Raw genomic sequence first — 19,621 nt, 5'->3', positions numbered from 1 at the left:
GGGACGTCAGCCAGTGTGGTAGTGAGGTACCGGATGTGGACCTCCGGGGAAAAACGAACATTCGCTCATGGGGGGTGGTGTTGGTGGCAGTACACAGCAGTGACCGGATGGAGTGGAGCGCATCAGGTAGGACATCCTGCCAACGGGAGGTCGGCAGGCCCCTAGATTTTAAGGCTAGGAGGGCCGCCTTCCAGACCGTCGCGTTCTCTCTTTCAACCTGTCCGTTCCCCCGGGGGTTGTAGCTGGTGGTCCGGCTTGAGGCAATACCTCTCATGAGCAGGTACTGACGGAGTTCGTCGCTCATGAAGGATGAGCCCCGGTCGCTATGAATATAGCTGGGAAAACCGAACAAAGCAAAGAGGTTGTGCAGGCATTTAATGACCGTAGCGGTGGTCATGTCCGGGCAGGGGATGGCGAAAGGGAAACGGGAGTACTCATCAACTATGTTGAGGAAGTACACATTACGGTCAGAGGAGGGGAGGGGCCCTTTAAAGTCGACACTCAGGCGCTCAAAGGGGCGGGTGGCCTTGATCAGGTTTGCTCTGTCAGGCATATAGAAGCGCGGCTTGCACTCTGCACAGACTGGGCAGCTCCTGGTTATGGTCCTGACCTCCTCGATGGAGTAAGGCAGGTTGCGGCCCTTAATGAAATGGAAGAACCTGGTGACCCCCGGGTGGCAGAGGTCGTTGTGGAGGCCCCGTAGTCTATCGATCTGCGCGTTGGCGCATGTGCCTCGTGATAGAGCATCTGAGGGTTCGTTGAGTTTCCCGGGCCGGTACAAGATGTCGTAATTGTAGGTGGAAAGTTCAATTCTCCACCTCAAAATCTTGTCATTTTTGATTTTGCCCCTCTGCTTATTATTGAACATAAAAGCAACTGAACGCTGGTCAGTAAGCAGGGTAAATCGTTTTCCAGCCAGGTAGTGCCGCCAGTGGCGCACCGCCTCCACAATGGCCTGGGCCTCCTTTTCCACAGAGGAGTGTCTGAGTTCAGAGCCCTGGAGGGTTCGTGAAAAGAAGGCCACGGGTCTTCCCGCCTGGTTAAGGGTAGCGGCCAGGGCAAAGTCGGATGCATCGCTCTCCACCTGGAAGGGGATGGACTCGTCCACCGAGTGCATGGTGGCCTTGGCAATGGCATCTTTTATACGGTGAAAGGCTGAGCGGGTCTCCGCCGTCAGGGGAAAGGAAGTGGACTTGATAAGTGGACGGGCTTTGTCCGCATAATGAGGGACCCACTGGGCGTAATAGGAAAAGAAGCCCAGGCACCTTTTGAGGGCCTTGAGACAGTGGGGCAGGGGAAGATCCATCAGGGGGCGCATCCGGTCAGGGTCAGGACCGATGACTCCGTGTTCCACCACGCAGCCAAGGATAGCGAGGCGGGTTGTGCGGAATATGCACTTTTCCTTGTTGTACGTGAGGTTTAGGAGTTGGGCCGTGCGAAGGAACTTATCAAGGTTGACGTCATGGTCCTGCAGGTCATGGCCGCAGATGGTCACGTTGTCCAGGTAGGGAAACGTGGCCTGTAACGCATTCTCGTCGACCATCCGGTCCATCTCCCTCTGGAAGATGGAGACACCGTTGGTGACGCCGAAAGGAACCCTGAGGAAGTGAAAAAGACGGCCGTTTGCCTCGAAAGCTGTGTACTGGCGGTCCTCAGGGCGGATAGGGATTTGGTGGTATGCTGCCTTGAGGTCAATGGTCGAGAAAACACGATATTGCGCTATCTTATTAACCATGTCGGCTATGCGGGGGAGAGGGTATGCGTCCAACTGGGTGTACTTGTTGATTGTCTGGCTGTAGTCGATGACCAGGCGCTGCTTGTTGCCGGTCTTAACGACTACCACCTGAGCTCGCCAGGGGCTGGTACTACCCTCAATAATCCCCTCCTTCAGGAGCCGCGTCACCTCAGATCTTATAAAGGATCTGTCCCCGGTGCTGTATCGCCTGCTCTTTGTGGCGATAGGCTTGCAGTCGCGGGTGAGGTTAGCGAACGGGGTGGGGGGGGGGGGTGTGATTTTGAGGGTGGAGAGACTACAGGTGGGGCGCGGTGGGCAATTTAAAAACTGCTGGTTGCAGACAGTGAGTGGGGGAAAAGGTCCAACGTATGTCAAGGTGACACTCTTAAAGTGACAATGAAAGTCCAACCCCAGCAGAACGGCAGCGCAGAGATGTGGCAGGACGAAGAGCTTTACATTTTTATAAACGGAGCCCCTCACCGAAAGGGTCACTACGCAGTAGCCGCCGACGTCTGCTGAGTGAGATTTTGAGGCCATGGAGATCCGATGGCGCGCTGGCAGGACCGAGAGGGAATAATGCCGTACCGTATCAGGGTGTATGAAGCTCTCCGTGCTCCCGGAATCAAAAAGGCAAGTTGTGGCGCGGCCATTTACCTGGATGTCCATCGTGGACCTGGCTAGCTGATGGGGTCTGGATTGATCCAGCGTAATGGAGGCCGCTGTGGAGTCGGGAGCGTCGCTGTAAAACCCCGGTGAGGTGGTGGGTGAGTCGGGGGCCCGTTGGCAAAATGGCGGACAAAATGGCGGCGTCGGAGAAGAAGGACAAAATGGCGGCGCCCATGACGATCCCGATCCCCACGAGGCTGGAGGAAGGCAAGATGGCCGCTCCCACGAATCGCAAGCGGCGCTGCTGAAGGTAGGGGTCTTCTGACTTCTGCAGACACCAGCGTAGTGTCCCTTCTTACCGCAGGCAGAGCAGACAGCATTTTTCGCCGGGCAGCGCGCCCTGGGGTGTTTGGTTTGGCCACAGAAATAACATTTCTGGCTCGGGCGGGACATCGCTGCAGCAGTTAGGGCCGGGGCCCGGGGCAGCGCCACGTCCCAAGATGGCGGCGGCCGCGACATCCACGAGGCGGCCGCGTGGTCCGGGGAGTAGGCCTCCATGTTCCGATGTGCTACGTCCAACGAAAGGGTGAGTGAAATCGCCTTCTTCAGGTCGAGCTCGCTACTTTCCAGCAGTCGCTGCCGTGTGTGAGTGGACATGAGGCCCGCAACGAGGGCGTCCCGGATGAGCTCCTCCGTATGTTCCGTGGCTGATACTTGCTTGCATTCGCAGGCTCGGCCGAGTTCCTTCAGCGCCCGTATGTATGCTTCTGTGGGTTCCCCGGGCTGTTGTTTGCGGGACCCCAGGAGATGTCTTGCGTAAACATAGTTGACCGGGCGTGCATATTGTTCCTTTAAAATGTCGATAGCCCCCTGGTAGCTCGTAGCGTCCCGGATAAGGGCAAAAGCTCGGTGATTTACTTTCGAATTCAGCACCCTGAGCTTGTCGGCGTCAGTGGCGACGGTCTCGCCGGATGCAGCCAGAAAAGACTCAAAACAGTTCAACCAGTGTGAGAACTTAGCAGGCGAGTCCGGTTCTTGCGGGTCGAGTTCCAGGCACTTGATCTTAAGTATCTGCAGCATCGTTATATTTTTTTTTTTGTCAGTAGTTAATAAAATTGATGCGCTATCGATTCTAATAAAAGGCTGAGCAGAGTTCAGAACGACAGGCTTTTATTAACTACTGAATGCAACTACAAACAGATCAGGACTATGCCTTTAGTGGACGACCGAATGGCAGAGAGCTGCCGTGCAGCCGTCCTTATACCAGGTAGCCAAGGGCGGAGTCAGCTGAGGCATAGTCAGGTATAACAGTGAAACAAGAGTGAACGACAACAACAACAACAACAACAATAGTGAACACCGTGAACGACAGTGGTTTACCACAGCGACTATAATAATCAACTACCACAAGAATGGAGTGGTTGGATGGCAAGGGTCCCAGTAAGTCTATAGCTACATCCTGCCAGGGGCCCTCCGGTAATGGTGTTGGTCTCAACGGTTCAGGTGGGTCAGGTCTGGCTACTATCTGACAGCCGTGGCACGCTTTACAGTGTTTTTCAGCTGCCTTGTCCATGCCAGGCCACCAAACCTTGGTTCTGAGATGTTGCTTTGTTCCAACTATTCCCAAGTGTCCTTCATGTGCTAACACCAGGGCTCGTGCGTGTAACACTGTGGGTAGCACGATGCGTGTTCCCAGAAGAACTAGGTACCCCACTACGCACAGCTCGTTTGCAATTGCTGCATAAGCTTTACAGTTCTCAAAATGTCCGTTTGTGATTGCCTTCCGTACCTCAATCAGCTCTGGGTCAGTAGCAGAGGCTTCCTCCACCTCTCTAGTAGTGAGTGCTTTTGGTGTCGCACTCACAGCTACAAATCTCACATATTCATCTGAGCCATGAGAATGTCTCTCCTGTTTTGCTGTCTCCCCCAGCAATCGTGACAGTGGGTCTACAATGTTTTGCTTGCCTGGAAGGTGTATCACCTTAAAATCGTACGGCTGTAATCTAAGTACCCATCTCTCTATACGGGCACAGGGTTTAGAGTGTGGGCCGTATATCACTTGTAATGGCTTATGGTCAGTTACCAAGTTAAATTTTCGGCCATGCACATATGGATGCAGCCTCTCACAAGCCCATACAAGAGCTAAGGCCTCTCTCTCTGTTTGAGAGTATTTCCTCTCTCAGTCTGTTAAACTACGACTTACATAGCATATTGGCACCTTTTGTCCCTGTTGGTCCTGAACTAGTACTGCGCCTAAACCTACAGGACTGGCATCTGCTATCACCTTGGTTGGTGCGTCCTTATCAAAATATGCTAAAGTGCCGGCTCTGGCCAACTCTTCCTTGAGTGCACTGAATGACTGTCTCTGTTGTGATCCAAATTTAAATGGTGTGTCTTTTCTCGTCAGGCGTCGCAGTGGCTCTGATAGCGTTGCAAACTGTGGGATGAATCTGCTACTGTACCCAATGAGTCCCAAGAAACTCCTCACCTCTGTAGCATTCTCTGGTTCCCGAGCTTCTGCCACCGCTCGCACACTCTCTGCTGTTGGTCCGATGCCCTTTTCAGACAACAGGATTCCCATGAAAATCAATCGGTCCATGTTGAATTGGCACTTCTCTGAGTTTAGTGTCAGTCCACTTTCCATTAGTCTGGTCATGACAGCGTGCAGGCGTCTGTCGTGCGTTTCCTGGTCGTGTGCATGCACGATAATGTCATCTGAGATGTTTTCAACACCCTCTATTCCAGCTAAGGCATTAGCTATCTCGTGCTGATATTGCTCACTAGCTGAAGATACACCGAATATTAGCCTCTTGTACCTGTATACTCCGTTATGTACTGCAAACGTTGTAATTTCTCGTGACTCGGGTCAGTTCTAGCTGGTGATAACCCCATTTCAGGTCTAGCTTACTAAACACCGTCGAGCCATTCATACCTTGGAGTATCTCATCAACGGTGGGGATTGGATATCGTTCCCTCACTATTGCCTGGTTTGCTCGTCTCATGTCTAGGCATAACCTTCTATCCTTATCCGCTTTTGGTACAATAACCACAGGATTTACCCATGGGGTGGGACCAGTTACAGGTTCGATAATGTCCATGTCCCTCAGTTGTTTTATTTTGGCCTCTACTGCCCCCCTTAAGTTGAATGGTATACGCCTGAGTGGCTGGGCCACAGGCTTCACTTGTGGGTCGATATACAAACTGATCTGTTTTGTGTTCAACCTTCCTATTCCCTGGAACACCTTTGGATACCGCTGTTCTAGTAGCTGTCTTACATCTACCACAGCTGAGACATCTGCGCCTATTTTTAAAACTCCCAGTTTCATGGCTGTCTCCCTTCCTAGCAACGGCTCTCCGTGGCCTTTAACCACAATGAACTCCGCCTGCTCAGTTCTCTTACCTATTGTAATCCCACATATGAATACACCTTTAACTGACAGTGGTCGGCGAGAAGCATAAGAGAATAACTTTCTCTCTGTCTTAGGGACATGTGACTGACAATGTGTTCTGACTTTAATCCTTCCCATGTATTCTCATCTATCACATTATTAGTTGCACCCGAATCAATTAACATTCTCAGGATTACTCCCCCCACACAAAAGATAAGTCTTTCTGTCACGTTATTTCCAGTAACAGCAAATGCACAGTTATTTTGTTCCTCTACATTGTTCGCACTGTGTTTCTTTGTACCCTTTGTGCGGCATACTTTGGAGAAATGATCCTTTCCCTTGCACTTATGACACGTTTGTCCGCATGCTGGGCATTTCGGATCTCTGCCCATGTGGTCTGTGTGTCCACATCTGTAACATTTCCTTTTGTTCCTATCGCCATTTCCCTTTGGTTTCCCTGTCGAGCTTTTCGCATAATACCCTCTTTTCCGTGTAACACGATGCACAGTATCTGTCTCCGCCTTCTCTGTACATGACATGGCTGACATCTGCTCCTCGACGTTTTCACATTGTGAGGCCAATTGTAACGTGCGGGCGAGCGTTAGATCATGCCCTTCCTCTTGCAATTTCCTCCGCACATAGGCTGACGTGCACCTACTCAGGATAGCGTCTCTTATTTGATTATCCGCATCCCCCACAAAAGCACAGTCTTTAGCAGCCTGCCACAAGCGAGTAGCAAATTGTTGCACAGTCTCACCTGTCTTCTGGGACAACTTATGAAAAGGCTGTCTAGCAAATGCTGCGTTGACCTGGGGCACGAAGCAGTGATTCAAAGCACTAACCGCCGCCGTGTAGTCTGCTGGCTCTCCTGTGTCCGGTAGAGTCGAAAAGATATCCTGGACATCTGGTCCTGCTAGGTGTAGAAGTAGAGCTCTTCTCCTCTGCTTTGTGGCAGCTGTAGAGGTGTCGTCGATAATGAGTCCTTTGCCGTCGGCATAAAGCTCAAAAGACGTTAACCACCTCATCCATCTTGGACCCAACGTGGCTGGCTCGGCGAAGCATGCAAAATTTTGAATGTCAGTCTTCTCCATCCTAGCTAACTAAAACTTGGACAACTACCTTTTTAAAAAGATTCTGTCCGTTATCCTCGTCGCCAATGTTGTATCTATGCTTTAATGCATTCAATCAAGCATGTAGATACGTCGAATTAAATCAGAGTCAGGCAGACAGGCTTCTAACTGCGATCTTTACTTTATTGGTAAAATGGCCGACTGCAGCTTTCCCGGGTAATTCCCATAATGCAATGCACATTACATTACCGGATTAACTAGTGTTAAGCTCGCACATTACATTACCGTATTGACTGGTGTCAAACTCGCAATCAATACACGACACTCCCCATAACCTTTTCTGCTCTAAGGAGAACAATCCCAGCTTCTCCAGTCTCTCCACTTAACTGAAGTCCCTCATCTCTGGAACCATTCTAGTAAATCTCCTCTACACCCTCTCCAAGGCATTGACATCCTTCCTAAAGTGTGGTACCCAGAATTAGCCACAATATTCCAGCTGAGGCCTAACCAGTGATTTATAAAAGTTTAGCATAACTTCCTTGCTTTTGTCCTCTATGGGCAGGCGGAGTTTCAGGCGTGTGGGGGGGGGGGAATCCCGAATTCAGGGGTCCCAACATCATCCCGCCCAAAACCCCGCCCCACATAAGTTTCAGGGGCGGCGGGTACCCGCCCCGCACTGGGACCCGCCGAAACCAGGCGGGAAGGGATTAGTGCCAATTAACTGCGTGTTAACTGTTAACAGGCAGTTTTTAGCCTAATCCCTATTTTGAGGGGTGTCATGTGGGTTTCCCGACGGCTTCAAACCACGCCAGGTTAGCGAGGCGGGCCGTTGGGTTGAAGGAGTTGGAGGGGTCGCGATGTTGGCGCTCAGGTGAGTGATGGGTGCATGAGTGTAAAGATAAGTGTGTTTGGTGTGTCTAAAGTGTGTAAAGAACTTTTACTTACCTGTACTTACCTTCACAGCCTTTCTTCCTGTAGCCGTCGGGAGCCCATCACTCAGCCGGAACTGAAAGCTGAACGGCTGCGATCTGTGAAAAGTGACAGCCTTCAGCTTTGAGTGCTGGTAAGAGTTCTAACTGAGTCTGTGCAGAATGACTCATGGGGGAACTCAGACTGTCAGTGTTTCACAGCTTCAAACAGCTGTCAAATGCGGATATTTCATCTGTCAAGAACTCTTGACAGATGAAATTGCAGTCTGTGATGTCACCTGTTGCCGGGTGGCCCTTAATTGGCCTACTGAGCCCGCTGGGCGGGCTCAACAAGGTCAATCAAGGGGAAATCGCGCGGATTGGCCGGACGTCAAAGTAGGCGGGTCAAAAACCCGAAAAAGGAAGTCCTGCCTTCTTCCCGACAGGTTCGGGAAAATCTACCCCTGTGCCTCTATGAATAAAGCCAAGGATCCCGTGTGCTTTTTAACAGCCTTCTCACCTTGTCCCGCCACCTTCAATGATTTGTGTCCGTTCACCCTCGGGTCTCTCTGTTCCTGCTCCCCCGTTAAATTGTCCCTTTTAGTTTATATTGTCTCTCCTCATTCTTCCGACCAGAATGTATCACTTCACACTTCTGTGTTAAATTGCATCTGCCGCATGTCTGCCCATTTCACCAGTCTGGCTGTGTCCTCCTGAAGTCTGTTACTATCCTCCTCACTGTTTACTACATTTCTGCCCTGCCCTCATCAACTCACTCCGTTACTTCATCAATGGGTTTGGGATGGGTTTACTCTGGTTGTGTGTGGGGACAGTGGCTAATGAGAGTGGGGGGGTAGGGTGTGGGGATGGGATAGGGTCGGGGGGGTGGGGTCGGGGGGGTGGGGGTAAGGTCGGGGTGGGGTGGGAGTGGGGTCGGGGTGGGAGTTTGCAAAATGGGACAAACACCCAATTGAGATCCTACATGCAGAATTCTGTAAAAGCATCCTCCGGACTCAAAGGAAAACCGTAAACAATGCATGCAGGGCGGAACTAGGCCAATATCCATTAATAATCACTATCCAAAAAAGAGCCACCAAATTTTGGAAACACCTAGAAATGAGCAACCCCCAATGTTATCATTACGAAGCCCTGAAATGCCAAGAGAGGACCATAAAGAAGAATACCCTCAGTCAACTAGTCCTGGGACTCAGTGAAGTAACTACTAACACTACTAACAAGAACCAGCCCCAGGACAGTGACAGGGTAACACAAAGAATTCGACCCAACACAATCGTCGCTAAGCAAAAGGAAAAATATCTGTCATATTGGGCAGAAACAACAAAAACCCAAAGCAAACTCAATTGCTACTTGGCCCTAAACAGACAATACAACATGGCTGATTACCTGACCATGGTAAAGGATAGCAAACTGAGAAAAACCTTGACAATGTACAGACTTAGTGAACATAACCTGGCGATCGAAAAAGGTAGACACAGGCAGACCCGGCTGCCAAGAGAGGACAGGATATGCTCTCACTGCAGTCAGGGAGTGGTGGAGACAGAGATGCACTTCCTCACAGCTTATAGAAAATATCAGGACATAAGGGAGAATTTCTACCCAAAATTCACAAAAATATGCCCGGAATTCAGAAATTTGAATGACGACCAAAAACTGCCATACCTACTAGGGGAAGAGAGAAATTGCATAACACTAGCGGCACACTATGTTACAGCTTGCCATAAACAGAGGGACAACCACTAAATATAAGAAAAGAGTAAATACAAATTACATGAATGTATATTTATACACTCAGGGATATATCTGTTTATACACTGTATGAATAGATCTGTATTTTTGTGAACAACCATGAATGTTTTTCGATGCTTTGGCAACATAAGATGTAACTTGTCATGCCAATAAAGCGATTTGAATTGAGTCGGGGGTGGGGGTGGGAGTAGGGTCGGGGGTGGGGTCGGGGGTGGGGTCAGGGGGTGGGAGTAGGGTCGGGGGATGGGGTTGGGGGGTGGGGGTAGGGTCAGGGGGGTAGGGTCAGGGGGTAGGGTCAGGGGGTGGGGGTAGGGTCAGGGGGTAGGGTCAGGGGGTGAGGTCGGGAGTGGGGTCGGGAGTGGGGGTGGGGTCGGGGGTGGGAGTAGGGTCGGGGGTGGGGTCAGGGGGTGGGGTCGGGGGTTGGGGTGGGGGTAGGGTCAGGGGGTGGGGTCGGGAGTGGGGTCGGGAGTGGGGGTGGGGTCGGGGGTGGGAGTAGGGTCGGGGGGATGGGGTTGGGGGGTGGGGGTAGGGTCAGGGGGTAGGGTTAGGGGGTGAGGTCGGGAGTGGGGTCGGGAGTGGGGGTGGGGTCGGGGGTGGGAGTAGGGTCGGGGTGGGGTCGGGGTGGGGTCGGGGGTGGGAGTAGGGTCGGGGTGGGGTCGGGGTGGGGTCGGGGGTGGGAGTAGGGTCGGGGTGGGGTCGGGGGGTGAGGTCGGGGGTTGGGGTGGGGGTGGGGTCGGGGGTGGGAGTAGGGTCGGGGTGGGGTCGGGGGTGGGAGTAAGGTCGGGGGTGGGGTCAGGGGGTGGGGTCGGGGGTTGGGGTGGGGTCGGGGGTGGGAGTGGGGGTGGGGTCGGGGTGGGAGTAGGGTCGGGGTGGGGTCGGGGTGGGGTGAGTGGGTTTGGGTTGGGATCGTATGGGACAGGCTAACTGATGCAAATCACTGTTTCTGTTAGAATATCAGTCGCACACAGTTTGATGCTGTAACAGATCAGATCAACAAGATGATTCAAGGACTTCTGAGCAAGATCTGCACACAGGAGAAGGACTGGGGTTGCATTCTCGAAAGGCTGTCGGCAGAAATGGAATGCAAGGTAATGCTGCTCATTTCTTGGACTCTGTTTTCTCAGATCTTCCCAGTTTGTGTCAGTGAGTTTATAGCTACATGTATTACTGTTTGTAAAGCAGGCCAGTTCGTAATGCCTGCTGGTTTGTAATATCCACTGGTTTGCTGTTTGTAATGTCTGGGGTGGTTTGTAATGTCTGGGATGAGGTTTGTAATGTCTGGGTGAGGTTTGTAATGTCTGGGGATGAGGTTTGTAATGTCTGGGGTGGTTTGTAATGTCTGGGGGTGGTTTGTAATGTCTGGGGGTGGTTTGTAATGTCTGGGGTGGTTTGTAATGTCTGGGGGTGGTTTGTAATGTCTGGGATGAGGTTTGTAATGTCTGGGGGTGGTTTGTAATGTCTGGGGGTGGTTTGTAATGTCTGGGGATGAGGTTTGTAATGTCTGGGGTGGTTTGTAATGTCTGGGGGTGGTTTGTAATGTCTGGGGGTGGTTTGTAATGTCTGGGATGAGGTTTGTAATGTCTGGGTGAGGTTTGTAATGTCTGGGGTGGTTTGTAATGTCTGGGGGTGGTTTGTAATGTCTGGGCGTGGTTTGTAATGTCTGGGATGAGGTTTGTAATGTCTGGGGGTGGTTTGTAAAGTCTGGGGGTGGTTTGTAATGTCTGGGGGTGGTTTGTAATGTCTGGGATGAGGTTTGTAATGTCTGGGGGTGGTTTGTAATGTCTGGGTGAGGTTTGTAATGTCTGGGGGTGGTTTGTAATGTCTGGGGGTGGTTTGTAATGTCTGGGTGAGGTTTGTAATGTCTGGGGGTGGTTTGTAATGTCTGGGTGTGGTTTGTAATGTCTGGGTGAGGTTTGTAATGTCTGGGTGTGGTTTGTAATGTCTGGGTGAGGTTTGTAATGTCTGGGGTGGTTTGTAATGTCTGGGTGAGGTTTGTAATGTCTGGGTGTGGTTTGTAATGTCTGGGGTGGCTTGTAATGTTTGGGGGGTGGTTTGTAATGTCTGGGGGCGGTTTGTAATGTCTGGGTGAGGTTTGTAATGTCTGGAGGTGGTTTGTAATGTCTGGGGTGGTTTGTAATGTCTGGGGGTGGTTTGTAATGTCTGGGGGTGGTTTGTAACGTCTGGGTGAGGTTTGTAACGTCTGGGGGTGGTTTGTAACGTCTGGGTGAGGTTTGTAACGTCTGGGTGAGGTTTGTAATGTCTGGGGGTGGTTTGTAATGTCTGGGTGAGGTTTGTAATGTCTGGGTGAGGTTTGTAATGTCTGGGGGTGGTTTGTAACACATTCTAGTTTGTTTTTGCAGCTGGACCGCATCGAATTGGACCCATTGAAGAAGCAGCTGGAAGATAGATGGAAGTCGATTCGGAAACTACTGCAGAACCAAAAAGGATTTGAGCCGGAAGGAGCCGCAGGACTAAAGAAGTGAGTTGTCACTGAGAGGTCAGGGGCTGAGTTCCCAGCAATCATCTGCAGATTGTAGATTCTGCCCCCTCCCCCCCACCGCCCACCAACGTTGTTGACTCTCTCCCCCCTCCCCTGAAGGTGCTGACTCTCCCCCCCTCCCCTGAAGGTGCTGACTCTCTCCCCCCTCCCCTGAAGGTGCTGACTCTCTCCCCCCCTCCCCTGAAGGTGCTGACTCTCTCCCCCTTCCCCTGAAGGTGCTGACTCTCCCCCCCCCCCTCCCCTGAAGGTGCTGACTCTCTCCCCCCCTCCCCTGAAGGTGCTGACTCTCTCCCCCCCTCCCCTGAAGGTGCTGACTCTCTCCCCCCCTCCCCTGAAGGTGCTGACTCTCTTCCCCCCTCCCCTGAAGGTGCTGACTCTCTCCCCCCCTCCCCTGAAGGTGCTGACTCTCTCCCCCCTCCCCTGAAGGTGCTGACTCTCTCCCCCCTCTCCTCACATACCAAATTGGTGTATCAATGTGCGGAGTTTGCCCCTGAGCCTGGGCCACCCAAACCGGGACCACAAAACTAATGTTTTTACTGAAGACTGTTAATGGTTAAATGCGATTTGTATATAAATGACAATTGGTCGTCATTGTACCAGGGACCATGAATCATTAAATATCTAAACCCAGCCCATTAATTGTTAGATTAATTGCCTATCCAGAACCAGCACTCACTGCACAGATCTCTTCCACTGGTTTAATTTTTGAGCTTTTTACAACAGGTTCTCACTGAGGTTCCAACCAAATATTAGACCTCTGCCTGACCCCTGTGTGAGTGTGATGCGCCGTGTGTGACGCGCTGTGTGAGACTGGCTCTGTGTGACGCGCTCTGTGTGACGCGCTCTGTGTGACGCGCTCTGTGTGACGCGCTCTGTGTGACGCGCTCTGTGTGACGCGCTCTGTGTGACGCGCTCTGTGTGACGCGCTCTGTGTGACGCGCTCTGTGTGACGCGCTCTGTGTGTGATGCGCTCTGTGTGTGACGCGCTCCGTGTGACTTGAGCTCTGTGACGCGCTCCGTGTGACGCGCTCCGTGTGACGCGCTCCGTGTGTGACGTGCTCCGTGTGTGACGCGCTCTGCCATCATCGGGTGGGTGACTGATCGAGTTTAAGGCCCTTCGCTGACCTGCTTCTTTCTCTCCGACAGGCAGCTCATCAGCCATTTTCACTGCCTCTCCTGTGATCGGCCGCTGGATATCAAGATGCCCAGTGCCCCGTGAGTATCAACATGTCCGTTCGCGGGTTGGCTGGCCACTGACTGGTCAGCAAACCAAGTTGAAATATTTGAGGAGGTAATTAAAATGGTGGATAAAGGAATGTCTAAGGATGTTATTCACATGGCCTTGCAGAAGACATTCAATTAAAGAAAAAGAAAACCTTTCACGACCACCGGACGTCCCAAAGCCCTTTACCGCCAATGAAGTGCTCTTGAAATGGAGTCACTGTTGTAATGTAGGAAATACGACAGCCAATTTGTGCACAGCAAGCTCCCACAAACAGCAATGAGAAAATGACCAGATAATCTGTTTTTATTAGTGATGTTGGTTTAGAGATAAATATTGGTGAACTCCCCTGTTCCTCTTCGAAATAAGGCCATGGGATCTTTTATGTCCACCTGAGAGAGCAGACAGGGCCTCAGTTTAACTTCGCATCTGAAAGACGCCACCTCCGACAGTGCAGCGATCACTCAGTACTGCCCCTCAGACAGTGCAGCACTCCCTCAGTACTGCCCCTCCGACAGTGCGGCGCTCCCTCAATACTGCCCCTCCGACAGTGCAGTGCTCCCTCAGTACTGCCCCTCCGACAGTGCAGTGCTCCCTCAGTACTGCCCCTCCGACAGTGCAGTGCTCCCTCAGTACTGCCCCTCCGACAGTGCGGCGCTCCCTCAGTACTGCCCCTCCGACAGTGCGGCGCTCCCTCAGTACTGCCCCTCCGACAGTGCGGCGCTCCCTCAGTACTGCCCCTCCGACAGTGCGGCTCTCCCTCAGTACTGCCCCTCCGACAGTGCAGGACTCCCTCAGTACTGCCCCTCCGACAGTGCAGGACTCCCTCAGTACTGCCCCTCCGACAGTGCGGCTCTCCCTCAGTACTGCCCCTCCGACAGTGCAGGACTCCCTCAGTACTGCCCCTCCGACAGTGCAGGACTCCCTCAGTACTGCCCCTCCGACAGTGCGGCTCTCCCTCAGTACTGCCCCTCCGACAGTGCAGGACTCCCTCAGTACTGCCCCTCCGACAGTGCGGCGCTCCCTCAGTACTGCCCCTCCGACAGTGCGGCGCTCCCTCAGTACTGCCCCTCCGACAGTGCGGCGCTCCCTCAGTACTGCCCCTCCGACAGTGCGGCGCTCCCTCAGTACTGCCCCTCCGACAGTGCGGCGCTCCCTCAGTCCTGCCCCTCCGACAGTGCAGTGCTCCCTCAGTACTGCCCCTCCGACAGTGCAGTGCTCCCTCAGTACTGCCCCTCCGACAGTGCAGTGCTCCCTCAGTACTGCCCCTCCGACAGTGTAGTGCTCCCTCAGTACTGCCCCTCCGACAGTGCAGTGCTCCCTCAGTACTGCCCCTCCGACAGTGCAGTGCTCCCTCAGTACTGCCCCTCCGACAGTGCGGTGCTCCCTCAGTACTGCCCCTCCGACAGTGCGGCGCTCCCTCAGTCCTGCCCCTCCGACAGTGCAGTGCTCCCTCAGTACTGCCCCTCTGACAGTGCGGCGCTCCCTCAGTACTGCCCCTCCGACAGTGCAGTGCTCCCTCAGTACTGCCCCTCCGACAGTGCAGCGCTCCCTCAGTACTGCCCCTCCGACAGTGCAGCGCTCCCTCAGTACTGCCCCTCCGACAGTGCGGCGCTCCCTCAGTACTGCCCCTCCGACAGTGTAGTGCTCCCTCAGAACTGCACTGGGAGTGCCAGCCTGGATTATGTGCTCAAGTCTCTGGAGTGGGACTTGAACCTTCTGACTAAGATGTTCGAGTGCTATCCACTGAGCCACAGCTCAGTTCCACACAAGAGACTGGTAACAAGAATTGGAGGCAACCTATTGGCTTGGACAGGGAATTGTTTGGGAGGTAGGAGAGAGAGTGGGGATGATGGGTGTGTCCTCCCATTGGCAGGATGTGACCAGTGGTGTCCCCCAGGGATCCGTACTGGGGCCTCAGCGTTCACTATATTTATCAATGACTTGGATGAAGGAATAGAGAGCCGTATATCGGAGTTTGCTGACGACACTAAGTTAGGTGGCTCGGTCAATCGTGTAGATGGGAGAGGAACGTTGTACAGGGGCATTGATAGAGTCAGTGAGTGGGAAAAACTGTGGCAGATGGAGTTCAATGTGGGGAAGTGTGAGCTCATTGGCCTAGAAATTCAGTTATGGGCGCCCAGCTCGCCTGGGCGCCGGAATTACCGCTGCGCGCGGAGCCGCTTGCGCCAGCGGGATATTCAGTTTCAGCGCCCCAAGTGGAAGCCGGCCGCTAAACAAGGGTTTCGGCGCCCCGCTTGGGGCACTGAAACTGAATATCGGCGTGTAAAGTGCCGCAGCGCCACCCGCTGTGGCACGGCAGCCTGCGGTACTGCAGGCCTTCCTCCCACTCTTAAGGGGGAGGTGCCTGCAACAGCGCGATCCCCGCTCGCGAGTGCCAGCAAATGAGCCCGGCACCAAGGAGAAGTGCCGGGCTCTCTGGAAACAGCCGGCAATGCCGCGGGGGGGGGGGGGTGTAGGAGGCCGGGGACGGAGGTGCGGGCAGGCGGCCGCCGAAAAAGCGGCCGGCTGCACCTCCACCTTAACTCGCCCCACTACCGCCACAGGTAGGCCCCGTGTACCGGTCGCTGTTTGCGGCCGGCGCGGGGGAGGCGGCAGCAACCAAATATGGCCAGCGGGGCGCTAGCGGGGCGCTGCGCACACCGATGACTTCATCGGTGGCGGTGCAGCGCTACTGGCTAACGCCGCCATTAGCGCCCCGTTAAATATGGCGGTAGGTTTGCACAGTGGCGCAAAAGCCCTCTTTGGGCGCAAACTGGTGGCGCAGGCCACTGAATTTCTAGGCCATTCCTTTTAGACCCAAGAAAGATCGATCAGAGTATTTTCTGAATGGCGAGGAGCTGGGAACTGTGGAGGAGCCGAGCTCAGACCCAGAGACGGAGCAACACAGGGAGAACGGTGAACTGGGGCAGACCCGGTGTTCTGAATGGCAAGGAGCTGGGAACTGTCGGGGAGCTGGGCGATTGAGGGGCCCAAGTACAGAAATCACTGAAAGCTAGTGGACAGGTACAAAAAATAATTACAGAGGCTAATGGAATGTTGGCCTTTATCTCGGGGGCTGGAATACAAAGGGCTGGAGGTTCTGTCACAGTTGTACGGAGCTCTGGTCAGACCCCACCTGGAGTAACTGTGTTCAGTCCTGGGCCCCCGCCCCTCAGGAAGGATATATTGGCCTCGGAGGGGGAGTAGCGCAGATTCACCAGAATGATACCGGAGCTGAAAGGGTTAAATTATGAGGTCAAGTTGCAAAGACTGGGCTTGTATTCCCTGGAGTTTAGAAGATTAAGGGGTGATCTGATCGAGGTGTTTATGATGATTAAAGGATTTGATCGGATAGAGAGAAACTATTCCTCTGGTGGGCGAGTCCAGAACAAGGGGCAGAACCTTAAAATTAGGCCGTTCAGGGGTGATGTCAGGAAGCACTTCTTCACACAAAGGGTGGTGGAAATCTGGAACTCTCCCCCCCAAACAGCTGTTGAGGCTGGGGGTCAATTGGAAATATCAAAACTGAGATCTTTGTTGGGTCAGGGTATTAAGGGTTACAGAACCAAGGCAGGTAAATGGAGTTAAGATACCGATCAGCCATGAGCTAATAGAATGGCGGAATAGGCTCGAGGGGCAGAATGGATTCCTCCTGTTCCTATCGACTGAATGGTCAGCTGTGAGTGGTATATCTGGCAGTGCTGGGGGTGCGGACTATATCTGGCAGTGCTGGGGGTGCGGGCTATATCTGACTGCTGGGGGTGCAGGCTATATTTGGCTGTGCTGGGGGTGCGGGCTATATCTGGCTGTGCTGGGGGTGCGGGCTATACCTGGCTGTGCTGGGGGTGCGGGCTATATCTGGGTGTATTTGACACTGGTAAGGTGCTTACTCTTTTCTGCTTTCTGTAGGAACATAATCTCACTGCCGATGCCGACATACCCGATCCCTGGGTACCGCTCCCAGCGGTATGATATTGACCAGTCGCGGCGCCGGAGCAAGGGGTAAGTGGTCCTGATGGCCCCTTTCTCTCTATTTTCATATCCTGGGTGTCCTGTGTATTACGGGTCTGTTCCTGTGTATTACGGGTCTGTTCCTGTGTATTACGGGTCTGTTCCTGTGTATTACGGGTCAGTTCCTGTGTATTACGGGTCAGTTCCTGTGTATTACGGGTCAGTTCCTGTGTATTACGGGTCTATTCCTGTGTATTACGGGTCAGTTCCTGTGTATTACGGGTCTGTTCCTGTGTATTACAGGTCAGTTCCTGTGTATTACGGGTCTGTTCCTGTGTATTACGGGTCAGTTCCTGTGTATTACGGGTCTGTTCCTGTGTATTACGGGTCTGTTCCTGTGTATTACGGGTCTGTTCCTGTGTATTACGGGTCAGTTCCTGTGTATTACGGGTCTGTTCCTGTGTATTACGGGTCAGTTCCTGTGTATTACGGGTCAGTTCCTGTGTATTACGGGTCAGTTCCTGTGTATTACGGGTCTATTCCTGTGTATTACGGGTCTATTCCTGTGTATTACGGGTCTGTTCCTGTGTATTACAGGTCAGTTCCTGTGTATTACAGGTCTGTTCCTGTGTATTACGGGTCAGTTCCTGTGTATTACGGGTCTGTTCCTGTGTATTACGGGTCTGTTCCTGTGTATTACGGGTCTGTTCCTGTGTATTACGGGTCAGTTCCTGTGTATTACGGGTCAGTTCCTGTGTATTACGGGTCAGTTCCTGTGTATTACGGGACAGTTCTGTGTATTACAGGATGGGGCTGCAGTTTGGCCAGCTACGAACTCGCGCCTTTATTGCCTCCTCACAGCAGAAGCTGAGCGGGGTCTTGGCAGTTCTCCTGTGGGGAGGAGATTTACCCCCAACAGATGGTATCAGGCGGCCTCGGTGCAGGGTTCAGAGCAGGTCACCGGCACCCTGCCGACTGCGGCCTGGCGTTTAGGACAGCACGAGAAGGAGGATAAGAATCTACACCTGCCAGGTCTGGCGAAGGGGAACAGTGCTGAGCTCAGCAACCAGGTAGGGTCACTGCAACCTGGAGCGCCACAGTTCAGCGATCTAATTGGCCAGATTTTATCCACAAGCTCATGAACCATCACACACGTGGAGGCCGAGTGCTTGCAGCTCGCGGTCTTCCACTGTGTCAATGCAGGACAGAAATCCGAGCCAGAATGTTTAATTGAAGTGGGGAGAAGCACTGTGCGATTCCCATCCCTGATCCAGTACCTCCCGAGCCAAGCTAACGCGGAGTGTAAATTGGGCCCATGGTGGTGTTTTGGCTCAGTCCACACCGCCCAGTGTAATCACCCCCTGAGCTTGCCCACTCACCCCAGGCCTCACCTTGTTTAGTGATTGTGCTGGAATGTTAACACCATCTTTCCCTGTTAACAGTTGGATTGCAGAGAGATCGCAGCCCCGCGCTGTGCTGGAACGGAACATCTCCTGCATGCAGCGTCTGCACAGTAACTTGTGCAGGCAGATAGAGAGGGTGCAGAACCACTTTAAGGGAGCAGTCAAGGCAGTGAGTCCGTTTATGAGGCCCCTGCTCCATATAGGCTGTCCGGTAGCAACATCTCCTCCCCGCAAAATGTATGAAAGTATCATCAAATCGTGAGTATGAGGAGCAGTAGAGGAGGTAGTGAAAGGGAGGGACAGACTTACATTTAGAGTATAAGGTGGAGAGAGACACAAAGGCAGATTAATGCAGCGACGTTGGCACTGAGCCCCACCAGTGCTGGCACACGGATAAACCGTGGAAAGTGCCGGATCACAGACCCAACTGGACTAGTCTGCCCTTCAGCAACGGGAACTAGTCACACCCACCCCCAGTCCGGCCCACCCCCGGTCCGGCCCACCCCCGGCCCGGCCCACCCCCAGTCCGGCCCACCCCCGGTCCGGCCCATCCCCAGTCCGGCCTGTAGTGTATGTGCTTTAAGTCAGAACTACTTTTTACAGCTCCTGTATACTGTAGTACCGGCAGTAACCACACCGGTATATAAGCTGTGCGTATGCCTCTGTACTCCAGTCTAGAGATTGCCCTCCTCCAGTAAAGACCTGTTATTTGTTTATGTACAGCATCCGTGTAATTATTTATCCACTGAACCACGGATCTAACAGTGGCGACGAGTGTTGATGCGAATCTACCTGCAACGTTAAACAAAAAAAAATAAAAAATAGTCGAGTCCAGGAACACGGGCGTCGACCGTGAGCAACCGCCCAGCAGTCAGGCAGAGATCCAACTTCACTGGGGAGGCTGTGGAGAGCCGGGCTTGGTTCCCCAGCCACAATGAGCAGTAAGAGACCGACGACAGGTCCAGAGCAGACCCTTCCCGAGCAGCGGCGGCTGGAGCCGACCGACGGCAGAGAGAGCCGGGCAGCGTCGACGGGGTAAGAAAAAGGGTGAAGAGAGCAGGGCGCAG

General features: G+C 53.2%; 1 protein-coding gene across 1 annotated transcript in view; it reads left to right on the top strand.

The window, feature by feature from the left end:
• Nucleotides 1-18,831, top strand: part of LOC147080933 (glutamine-rich protein 2-like) — a gene marked incomplete at its 5' end in the record, with an annotated part of 47,231 nt that extends 28,400 nt beyond the window's left edge. The window contains 5 exons of the mRNA XM_085981013.1: nt 10,426-10,563; nt 11,836-11,954; nt 13,122-13,190; nt 17,110-17,202; nt 18,594-18,831. Of these exons, the coding sequence (XP_085837139.1) occupies nt 10,426-10,563; nt 11,836-11,954; nt 13,122-13,190; nt 17,110-17,202; nt 18,594-18,816 (642 nt within the window). The remainder of the gene's footprint in view (nt 1-10,425; nt 10,564-11,835; nt 11,955-13,121; nt 13,191-17,109; nt 17,203-18,593) is intronic.
• Between the last annotated feature and the right edge of the window lie 790 nt (nt 18,832-19,621).

Source organism: Somniosus microcephalus, unplaced genomic scaffold, assembly GCF_052327205.1.
Source record: "Somniosus microcephalus isolate GS21.2 unplaced genomic scaffold, FLI_Smic_1.0 scaffold956, whole genome shotgun sequence".
Classification (NCBI taxonomy): domain Eukaryota; kingdom Metazoa; phylum Chordata; class Chondrichthyes; order Squaliformes; family Somniosidae; genus Somniosus; species Somniosus microcephalus.
This window is presented reverse-complemented; position numbering and strand designations above follow the sequence as displayed.